The following is a 12,667-nucleotide window of genomic DNA, read 5'->3' on the forward strand; positions in this document are numbered from 1 at the left end:
GCATTGCCTACATGGTAAGGAACCAGAATACAAGCTGTACATACTTCTAAAGGTTTGTATATTCAGCTGTCAATTATAACACTCCACAGAAAGACAGGCATTTGGAGAGCAGAAGACAACACTGTGATATTTCCAACTGTATATGCCCTGAAAACATCAAATATTGCTTTAGAGGAGGAAGAGGAGTTTGTGATGACTACTATGCTGTCAGATGTGAACCATCACAACAGTTCTATTCATGCCAGTATATAGCAGACAATTATAATTGACCTTTGGGATGAAGCCCAGCACTGTACCCTGTACAAGGTTGCTCCCAAACACACCACAGCCTTTCCTCATCACCATAACAGGTACCAGGCACTCACCTGGCCAGTGAATTGAAGAAAACTAAATGAGGAATATTCTATGAAGGTGAGGCCACCACAGATGAAAATCCTCCCTGGAAAACAGTCAACAAGATGACAGAAAATCTCATTCATGTCATACACAGCCACACCTATTTGGACACTAGTCAACTCAAAGTTTTTTTTTCTTTAAAACTGAATGCTAATCAACACCATCCAGAGAAGACTTATGTTTTGTGACACAAAAACAATTGTGCCGAAAGTCACAAATAGGAAATATGTCCAGCTGACTGGAACATGTATTGCAGGATAACTATTAGCTCAGTAGTCACAACTTGATTCTCAGATGGGAATTCTTGCAATCATCACAAGCAATCTTAGACTGTGAAATATCAGAGCTCCAGAATGGTGAAGCTATTTCAACAAGTACATGTAACATAGATTGCCACTGAAGATATTGCTTTCTGCCAAGGTGAGATTCAGTCATCAATCTAGATGCTCAGTTTACTTATGAAGGTTTCATTGACTGCAAAAAGCTATTCAGGCCCACAAAAGAAATCTTTATGGCAGCAATGTGGGATGTCAAGGAGAATGTCCGATCAGTAATTGTGATGAACTGCCTCAACTCATTCCCAAAGGTATGCATGAAGTGACAGCTGAGTCAGTCCAGAAAGGGCAGTTTAACGCTATTGATAAAGAATCCTGCTCTGCCGCCACTACAGACAAAGCAGAGAAGGAAGCTGCTACTGAACTACCAAGAAGGATGTGGCCTGACTGAGAGACAATTTTAGCAAGTGTGAGCTGTTCTGCATCAATTTTCACATTTTTTCAAATCCAGAATGGAGAAAAGAAACACCAATTGGTCCCTGGTAAGACATGATATCAATACTGGGTATCATCCATGAATAGGCCAGCACTTGTATAGTGTATTGCTGCCTGGATGATAGATCATCCAGAAAGAAGTGGAAAAGCTGCTTAAAGATGGCGTTGTTGAACCTTCAGAGAGTCCTTGGTTCTCTTATGTGGTCATTGTAAAGGAGGAGAATGGCACTTGGCATTTCTATGTTAACTATCAGTGACAGAACAAAATCATGAAAAAATGTGTATACCCATTGCTGCACATTGACAACAGCCTATATTGCTGGAGAGGAGCAAAGTATTTCTCAACTATGGACATGCTACTGGCAAACAGGTTGACAAGGCTAACCAGGAATGAATTCCCTTCATAAATCTTGATGTCCATCTTAGAGTGTATGATGGACAACCTGCTTCGACACCTTAAATAGGTGACATGTCTTTTCTATCTGGATGACATTGTCATTTTTTGTGAAGACATCTGAAGAACATCTATGGCACCTGACGACCACACTGAAGTGTGTTCATACTGCAGACCTCTGACTGAATCCAAAAAAGTGCCTCTTCACCAGCCAAGAAATAAAAATTTTGGTGCATGTGGTGAATGGCAATGGAGTCCATCGTGATCCAGATGAACTAAGATTCACTCACAGATTTTCTGATTCCTCGCACTTTCATCAGTGCTTAATATTGGCCGGACTTTGCCAGACCAGCGTTCCAACACCTCCCAGAATTTTTTTTTAAGTCACTGGAACAAGACGACACTATAATTTGCAGCTGTGCCAACATAACAATGTGTAACCAACGTAGTGTAATGTGATGGGCACGGGCATAGGGCGAGGCACTCGTCTTGTGTTGTGTTGTATTGTGTTGTGTTTGTTTGTCCATTACTGCCAGCAACCTTAAGGACCTGGTTGTTTGGTGACATCTCATGTTAAGTGTTTCAATGAGGAATAAATGATTTAAGGAGTGTTTGAACATGTGTCTGTAATGTGCCTCAACAAAGTCTTGTTTCTTCCATGTTCCATGCCACATTGTATTTTGTTTTTCCTAACTCTTTGGTAAGTTGGAATTGCATGTGACCCTGATGGGTCAGGAATATATTCAGCATCATTCATCACTAAATGCTTTATTAATCAATACTGGGCACATGTTCACTGAGCAGCTACATTGCAACTGTTTGAATGTTGTGACTGGCAGCAGCTCAAAACATGATGTCATAGTCATGAAGACTACTGACTTGTACCAATATGTATAGAGCAGAACTAAGCACCTTTTGTTCGTATTAGATATATTGGTTATAATAAATTTTCTTACAACTTGAATTTCAGAACAGTATTTACAGTACTTTATAAAAAATGATTTCTTATTTTAAGTTTTATCACAAGCTGTCAAATATAAAAACTTGTGATTGTTATGGCTGTGGCAGACCTGGGGGCAGGGGTGTAAGGTGCAAGAAATACCTTTCCTTTCCCTTAAGTAAGTGCTAACTACTTCTCCAGTCCTAGCATTGCGTGGTGAGAATGCCAAGACAGAACTTCACTCTGGCACTAGCAGTTACGGGACAGATGCAGTTCTAGTGTAAATACAGGAAGGTGCTGAGAAGGTGATGCTTCCAGAGTCCCTCCAAGTGCTACTATTCTACAACTGAGAGAGAGAGCCTTGCAGTTGTTTTGGCCACCAAAAAGTACCGACCATATTTATTTGGCAAACTGTTGTGATGGATCAGTGCACATCTCTGGCAAGCAGCCTGATGGGTCAGCCTTTTGTACTTGTTGAAGGTATCTATACAAGGATCATCGACCTGTTGACTGACCCTACAGTCAGTATTTCAGCCAAGTGTTCATCTTTGAAGATAATGCTGCTCGAGCACATCTTGCGTACCTCATGGGCATTTTCCTCCAGGAAGCAGAAATTAACCAAATAGATTGGTAAATGTACCTGCAGATGTGAATTCAGTTGAGCCTATATGATACCAGTGCAGTGTTGTATGAAACCAGCTCACTTGCTGTATGACATCTGGAAAGCAATCATTGAAGTCTGTGTGTGGCTTGAGCAGCAACAGCTCGATCACCCTCTATATCATGTCATGGAGGGCCCAAGTGTGCTAAAGTGCATGAGATGGAACAACACACTTTTGAATGCTAGAAAAGCAGTTGATTTTGATATGACAGATGTGCAATGTTGTGCAATTTCAAACACACTGCCTCCCTACAACATTTTTTTCACTGAAAGTTACCTTTTTAATTTCATAAAGCTTATTCTTTCATTGTGCAAAATATGTTTTGAGTAGTTTAGCTGCAGAACATTAGCAAAGAGTTTCCTTTCTTTTGTGTTTTACTGAAATGATGATTTTTCTTGATCTATTTGCTGTATCTTTTATTTACACATGTACAGGAGTCCTAGTGACCACGCTATCACATACCCCAACTTAATCATCTGCTTCTTTATCGTCAAGAAAGGCAAAATAAGCACAGTTTTGAAATAAGCCAATGGAGAATCTGTCTCTCCACTCAGCATGGCACTCAAATTACTGTAGAGGCTAATTTTCAGTTGCTCCCAAAAGCCCATTGGTAAGATAATCACAGTGAAGCAAAGCAGTTTCAGAAAAAAATGGAGTTGCTGCTTTTAGATGCTAACACTTAAGACATTAATAGAATCCAGATTTGAGAGACACCTCAAATCAGCTAAGCTTTTGTGGATCTGGTGCCAGTTCATTATATGGTATGGAGAAAATGCCTCATCCTTGGGTTTGTTGGTGTAATTTCATGCCTGCCTTCATGATCAGCTCTGGTTCCTTGCCTATGACATTCTAGTTGCTAACTCCAAGAAAATCAAATACACAACTGACCTGGCAGTAATATGCCAGATCAAAGATATCAGTCATTGAGAGAGTACTCTCCAGGCAAATTAAAAATAAGACAGAGATCACTGTGTTCCATCTTCATAACAGAGGCATGCAGGAAGTGCCATGCTGAGTGGAGAGACAGATTCTCCATTGGCTTATTTCAAAACTGTGCTTATTTTGCCTTATTCAATGGGATTGAAGTTTCTTATAACTACTTTACTAAATATCTTGGTGTCATCATTGATTGGACACTGTTACTTAAGAAACACTGCATGAACTTGTCCAAGAAAATGGATCAAGAGTACACCCTCTCCACAAGATGGCCAGAAATAGCTGGTGAGCAAATGCACATATTCAGATTTCACTTCTGCCTCCAGCTGCTGAGTTTGTGCCCATATGTGAGCGAACAGAATTTAAGATATACACATTTCTTAGTGAGGCCATGAGGACCACTGCTGACATCGTAAGATCAACTTCCATTCCGTGTTTCCCAGTTCCATCCAGTATTACATCTTCAGATTTCAGCGGAAAACCTAGCAAGGTGCAAATTCTTAAGAAGAAAGCGTCCCCTAAAAATTCTAAATATCGCTTTCCAGAATCCACCAGCTATATGCCAAAGTTACACAAAACAAACCTTCTTGGGACAGTCTTTGGGTCACAAAGTTTCCAGTGTCACACAGTTTCCAGTGTCACAGAGAAGTGGTAATTTGAAACCCAACAAAGAAGGTTGCAAGTTTTGGTTTTCCACATCATGACACACACTATCTAGCTTTGGTAACTAACAGTACCTTTGATGAATAAGAGAGAGGGGTGGGTTAGTGAGGGTTAAAAAGAATGAGCAGGTGACTGCCCCAGGATAAGAGATTCCTTCATATAGTGAAGATGATATCTGCCTGAAGGTAAGTACTGGTTAGCTATTCTGTCTCACAGATAGTCTTCTCAATTTGATTTTACTTTGGAACAGACAATAAGGCATATTGTGGAGAACTTCTCAGTCCATACTTTGAAAAGAATCTGAAAGACTTGCATGCAGGGACACTGAGTGCTGCCATATGGTTATCAAATTTGATCACTATGTAAATATACTGTGTATTTTCTGCAATTCTGTACGATAATAATAATAATAATAATAGGTCATCATCATCATCATCATCATCATCATCATCATCATCTCCTATAGGATATGAAAGCAGATGTTGAAATAAGCAGTTACAATGCAACACTAATCTCTTAGTTTATTGTTATTTCAAACATGAGACATTTTGATCACATTGAGAGGAAATATGTCCCTCATTTAAGCAAGAGCTATGAAGAAATACATGATCATCAGCATGTCATTTTCCATGCAGTTTTTTCTTGTTATTTGTTTTAAGATACTTTAAACAGGATCAGAATACTTCCTTACTTGTGTTTCCTGTTCTAAACAGTCATATAAAAACACTTTCTCTTGTTCACCATTGCAGATTGGCCAGTACATAGGAGAACTGTGCCGTTATCTCTTATCAGTGCCACCTAAACCAGAAGACAAATCTCATAAGGTGAGAATTATGCTTGGAAATGGCATGAGACGAAATATTTGGAAGACTTTTGTAGATCGTTTTAATATTAAGGACATCAGAGAACTTTATGGAGCAACAGAAGGAAATACAAATCTAGGTAAGAATGAAAAATCATACTTCTTGGTTGTAAAATGGTTTGATGTAAGATGTGATTTCAACAGTAATTTGTACAAGAGAAATTTTTCTGTTTTGATAAACTACTGTGAAATGATTTGTCTAAAAGTAAGAAATAAAATAGATTAAAGGATCAGTTAACATGTCCTTTAATGATGCTCAAAAGCATATATTGCAAAATGAGACTTCATGAACTACATAATCCACCAGATTATATGGAATTATTTTTTAAAAGCTATATACACTCCTGGAAATGGAAAAAAGAACACATTGACACCGGTGTGTCAGACCCACCATACTTGCTCCGGACACTGCGAGAGGGCTGTACAAGCAATGATCACACGCACGGCACAGCGGACACACCAGGAACCGCGGTGTTGGCCGTCGAATGGCGCTAGCTGCGCAGCATTTGTGCACCGCCGCCGTCAGTGTCAGCCAGTTTGCCGTGGCATACGGAGCTCCATCGCAGTCTTTAACACTGGTAGCATGCCGCGACAGCGTGGACGTGAACCGTATGTGCAGTTGACGGACTTTGAGCGAGGGCGTATAGTGGGCATGCGGGAGGCCGGGTGGACGTACCGCCGAATTGCTCAACACGTGGGGCGTGAGGTCTCCACAGTACATCGATGTTGTCGCCAGTGGTCGGCGGAAGGTGCACGTGCCCGTCGACCTGGGACCGGACCGCAGCAACGCACGGATGCACGCCAAGACCGTAGGATCCTACGCAGTGCCGTAGGGGACCGCACCGCCACTTCCCAGCAAATTAGGGACACTGTTGCTCCTGGGGTATCGGCGAGGACCATTCGCAACCGTCTCCATGAAGCTGGGCTACGGTCCCGCACACCGTTAGGCCGTCTTCCGCTCACGCCCCAACATCGTGCAGCCCGCCTCCAGTGGTGTCGCGACAGGCGTGAATGGAGGGACGAATGGAGACATGTCGTCTTCAGCGATGAGAGTCGCTTCTGCCTTGGTGCCAATGATGGTCGTATGCGTGTTTGGCGCCGTGCAGGTGAGCGCCACAATCAGGACTGCATACGACCGAGGCACACAGGGCCAACACCCGGCATCATGTTGTGGGGAGCGATCTCCTACACTGGCCGTACACCACTGGTGATCGTCGAGGGGACACTGAATAGTGCACGGTACATCCAAACCGTCATCGAACCCATCGTTCTACCATTCCTAGACCGGCAAGGGAACTTGCTGTTTCAACAGGACAATGCACATCCGCATGTATCCCGTGCCACCCAACGTGCTCTAGAAGGTGTAAGTCAACTACCCTGGCCAGCAAGATCCCCGGATCTGTCCCCCATTGAGCATGTTTGGGACTGGATGAAGCGTCGTCTCACGCGGTCTGCACGTCCAGCACGAATGCTGGTCCAACTGAGGCGCCAGGTGGAAATGGCATGGCAAGCCGTTCCACAGGACTACATCCAGCATCTCTACGATCGTCTCCATGGGAGAATAGCAGCCTGCATTGCTGCGAAAGGTGTATATACACTGTACTAGTGCCGACATTGTGCATGCTCTGTTGCCTGTGCCTATGTGCCTGTGGTTCTATCAGTGTGATCATGTGATGTATCTGACCCCAGGAATGTGTCAATAAAGTTTCCCCTTCCTGGGACAATGAATTCACGGTGTTCTTATTTCAATTTCCAGGAGTGTATTTTCAAATTTTTTTACAAAACAGCCTTATCTGCTTCAAAATAACTCACCAATGCTACTAATACATTTGTCCCATCGGTGCTTCCACTGTTCAAAACATTTTTTGTAGTCATTTTTGGAAGTGTCTGACAGCTCCTCCCTCATTTTTTCCTCGACTTCTTCAATGTTATCAAATGGGTGTCCTTTCATGCCCCTTTTCATGTTTGGAAGTAAGAAAAAGTCACATGGAGCCTGGTCAGGTGGGTAAGGTGCATGGGGCAGTGGAACCATGCCATTTTTAGCTGAAAACTGTATGACAGAGATGGCTGTGTGCAGGTGTGTTGTCATGGTGGAAGGACTAGTCTCCTGTCTGCCACAAATCAGGTCTTTCATGGTGAACACGGTTGTGCATTCTACTTAAAATTTCCAAATAGAAGATTTGACTGATGGTCTGACCTGTGGGAACAAACTCTGAATGAACTGTGCCCTTGGCACCAAAAAAGCAAATCAGCTTTGTTTTGATGTTTGATTTGACGACTTGACAACATTTGTTTGGATAGGGTGACAATGACATCTTCCATTGGCTTGACTGTTGCTTTGTTTCTGGGTCATAACTGTAGTGCCATGATTCATGTCCAGTAATGACCTTTGACAGAAAATCTGAATCAGTTTCAATCTGTTGTTTCAAAGGACGACATGTTGCAACTCAAAGTTCCTTTTGATTGTCTGTCAGAGCCCCAGGAACAAATGTGGCAGCAACCCCTTTCATTCCAAATTCTTCAACTAAAACTCACTGATATGAGCTCCAAGATAACACTCTAATCTCTGACAGTTGATCAATAATCAGTCGATAGTCTGTAAGTACAGGCTCTAGAATTTTTTCCATATTTTTGTTGATTCGGGCTGTTGTCAGATATCCTGAACAACATATATCATCAGTTAACATGTCGCCATTTTTAAATCAAGCAAACCATTTGTACACTTGAGTTTTTCTGCCTTAAGTTATTTTCAACATTAAAACAGGTTCAGCAGCATTTTTACTGAGTGGAAAACAAAATTTCACAGCTGGAGGTTGTTCACTTAAACTTGCCATAATAAAAACAAAACAAGAACAAAACAGCACTAGCAAGATCAACCACTGCAGATGAACAGAACAAGCCAGATCAACAACACAGGTAGCACTGAAATGGCAGTGAGTTGTGCTATACACGCCTAGTGTCAGAAATGTGTACTACACAAGCTCTGCCCATGACAATGTTATTTTGGTGTTTTTTGGGTACCCCCTCATACACCTAAAATTCTATGTTTCTAAATTAAACATTTAACTTTAATTTCTCAGTCAGCACCTAATTTGCTGTACAGGATTTTGAGCATCATTCAAAAGCATGTCAGTTGTGTCTCTACTTTATATTACTTTTAGACTCACAAAACATTTGTCCATTTTATAAGAACGTAGGCTTCCGTAGCCGGCGTCGTAGTGATAAAAATTATTCTGGCTATTATGCTGCGTCATTGCTAAAAACTAACAATAATAAACTGAAACCGACGTTTTGGCCGAATTGCAATGGCCTTCCTCGGGGCATGACTGCCCTGTCCATTTTTTTCCAAAGAATGTTTTTATATCAAAATTTCTTTTACAGAGAGTTAAATATCACCACTGTAACTTTTTGTCTGCAAAATAGCTAGGCCTGGAATAAATGAACTTTTTGACATGTCATTTATTTAGCCAGCAGCAGCTGTTTGTGTGAAATATTACAGTTTTCTCTTAAATCACTTGTTAAGTTTTTTAGTTACACTGATTACTTTCAAGCGAATATATATATATATATATATATATTTAAAAATAAAGGTGATGGGACTTACCGAACAAAAGCGCTGGCAGGTCGATAGACACACAAACAAACACAAACATACACACAAAATTCTAGCTTTCGCAACCAACGGTTGCCTCGTCAGGAAAGAGGGAAGGAGAAGGAAAGACAAAAGGATATGGGTTTTAAGGGAGAGGGTAAGGAGTCATTCCAATCCCGGGAGTGGAAAGACTTACCTTAGGGGGAAAAAAGGACAGGTATACACTTGCACACACACACATATCCATCCACACATACACAGACACAAGCAGACATTTGTAAAGGCAAAGAGTTTGGGCAGAGATGTCAGTCGGGACGGAAGTACAGAGGCAAAGATGATGTTGAAAGACAGGTGAGGTATGAGCGGCGGCAGATTGAAATTAGAAATTAGCGGAGATTGAGGCCTGGCGGATAGCGAGAAGAGAGGATATGCTGAAGGGCAAGTTCCCATCTCCGGAGTTCTGACAGGTTCAACCGTTGGTTGCGAAAGCTAGAATTTTGTGTGTATGTTTGTGTTTGTTTGTGTGTCTATCGACCTGCCAGCGCTTTTGTTCGGTAAGTCTCATCATCTTTATTTTTAAATATATTTTTCCCACGTGGAATGTTTCCCTCTATTATATATATATATATATATATATATATATATATATATATATATATATATATATATTTTCAAAACTAGATTTCATACTGGTCAGTTTGATGCCTCATTTGTCCATTTCTGACTCTTGGTTTGGCTGAATTCAGACAAAAATTTTCCCTCAAGTCAATAATTTTTTCTTAATTATCTTGATTACTTTCAGGCAATTAAACCTTATTTTGCAAATCTTCACCACAAATTGGTCAATTTGATATGCCATTTCTCCAATGTCACTCTTTGTTTGCTATGAAAATTTGGGCAAAAATCCGTTAAATAATTTCTAAGTAGTCTTGTTTTCACTCCACTCAAACTTTTGACCAAAATTCCATTTAACAAATGGAGAGAAATAGTAGCAATCAGGATATTCCTCTAACCTGTACACTGTTTGAATTTACGTACAGCTCAACATTAGATATGTAATACCTGTCAACCAGTACTTCTCACATAATATTTGTTACACTATGTTTTAATTACCATAAACTAACTGCTTCTATTTCATTTAAAATTTTATTACATTTAAAAGAATTCATGACAAATACCTAAAATCACATTCAGCATTTGCCTTTGTAATGTAATAGTAAGAGAATGTCATTTGGTGTAACCTTTGCCTTTATGATGATGCCTCATTTTTCCAGATATTCACTTTTCAGCAAGTAGTTTATCATTATCTATTCAGTAGTGGGATGGTACAGTTTCAGCATTTCAAATAACTCATATCATCAGTCATGCTAGTGGCCAAAGGTAGACAGCACAATATATTCACAGATATGTCGAGGAGCTCCTGTAGATACTGTGGATTCACTTTACAAAGCAAGTACACCTCCTTCTTGATTTTAGATGAGACATGGAGATCTACTAATTTTTTTATTATTCACCCATCTTTGGTAGACTACGGTGATGGTAGCATATGTGTGTAAATTGGCAGCTTCCTCCATTCACTTATATAGAGTCAGCAAAATAATTTATTGATGGCATTTGTTGTATTTTTCATGCCAGCTCACATGATTTCCGTATGAAATAGGTATGCTCAGTTGCTGAGTACCATTGTGTTATGGTGACCTGTCTATGTTTGTAAATATGCAAAGGAACAGTTTTTGGACAGTACCCCTTCCTATTCATTTTGTAAGAATGTAAGAAAGAGCATTGATTTGCACAAGCATTGCTCTAGCATTCTCACAGTATGAGCATTTGCTTCTTTATTCCAGTACACACATTATCTGTATTTGAATGATCTGAACTGTGTAAATTGTGAAAAATTAATTTTGATCCTTCTCTTTGCCACTGCCATGCAAAGTCACAAAAGGCATGAGAACACTATGAGAATCAGGATCACACTGTTATGTTTTCTGCTTTGGATTTCACTGTAAGTGGAAAGCAAGAATCTAAACACAATTTCCATAGTTATGTTTCTTCCATAAGAAACCTGTTTGGCTGAACATGATCTACTTTCCCATAAAAATCTTCTCATCATGATAAGAGATGTCAATGCATATGTTGCACAATACATCACCAATATTAGTTAGAGTGAAGTGTGGCTTAAGGCAGGCTTCTCAACCATAAAGTAATGGCACTGAAAATAGATTGTGTCTGTATAGGTAACTATCTATATAGTTAGTAGTATTTATCCATAGACAAATTTCAAGAAGTTATGTACCATTTTTTTTATTTTTTCTGTAACTTACAACTGACAATTTGGAAGAACACAAAACCAACTTATTCATGCATAAATTGATCACATTAGAAATATTACATGGAGCTGCTTTTTCTAAATGCAAAATGGACACAAAGTGCTTGAAATGTTTCAGTTGTGAATGGAGTGACAGAGGCTAGTAACTCTGGAAACATTGCACTCCGTCCAGGCTTGATTATCGGGGCTACCTAGTGAATGATGTTAAGAAATGGAGCATATTTTTTTTAACACCATTTCTATAAACAAAAAGAAAATGTTGTTAATTATGGCTAAACTGTTGGCCAAACAAAAAATGGTTGAGTAATTTTTATCTGCGTCTGTCTGTGCTTTCTGCATTGAAAAACTAATGTTACACTCTTCTTTTACAATTCATCATTAGTCACTCCACTCATTACATATACTGCACACTTATCATTTCAAGTGCCATAAGGACCATGAAAACACTATACCTTTCTGTTACATGTGTTTTGCTTTTCTGTTTAACTTTCTGATACACTGGATCAGCATACCTCTGTAGTGAAACAAAACACTGTTTGAAATTAAAAATAAAAGAAGAACTGATTAGCTTCTCAAAATTGAAAGAAGAAACATCAGAGCTTGCATAAATAAAAAATACCAGGTTAAATGATTCTGGAGAATTTCCCCCACTGTAACTGTCTATCTAGAGAAAGGATCAATCAGCATCATAAAGATGAAGAAAAGAATCTCTTACTTATAGAAAACTTGAATGTAGAATGACTCAATTGGTCAAATATGGCCAACATGAATAAAAATAATTTATTATTTATGAACTAGTTCTGAAATACCTTTTGAAATATGTTGGTTTTGGGTCCCTACCTCCTTGTGCAACCTGTTGACACAGTTTGATTCCTTCTTAGAAAAGACTATTTTACATTTTTGGTTGGTAAAAATATTAAGTCAAACTTTTGTTCAGTTAACCTTGATAGAGCTGACTCTGACCACAATTTATTGGTTATGAACTGTAGATTAAAACTGAAGAAACTGCAAAAAAGGTAGTAATTTAAGGAGCCAGGACCTGGATAAACTGAAAGAACCAGAGGTTGCAGAAAGTTTCAGAGATAGCATTATGGAACGATTGCCAAGAAATACAGTAGAAGAAGAA

General features: G+C 39.6%; 1 protein-coding gene across 1 annotated transcript in view; it reads left to right on the top strand.

The window, feature by feature from the left end:
• LOC126183633 (long-chain fatty acid transport protein 4-like) overlaps positions 1–12,667 on the top strand; it is a 297,081-nt gene that overhangs the window by 247,831 nt on the left and 36,583 nt on the right. The window contains exon 6 of the mRNA XM_049925758.1: positions 5,511–5,703. Within this exon, the coding sequence (XP_049781715.1) occupies positions 5,511–5,703 (193 nt within the window). The remainder of the gene's footprint in view (positions 1–5,510; positions 5,704–12,667) is intronic.

This window comes from Schistocerca cancellata, chromosome 1 (assembly GCF_023864275.1).
Source record: "Schistocerca cancellata isolate TAMUIC-IGC-003103 chromosome 1, iqSchCanc2.1, whole genome shotgun sequence".
Lineage (NCBI taxonomy): Eukaryota > Metazoa > Arthropoda > Insecta > Orthoptera > Acrididae > Schistocerca > Schistocerca cancellata.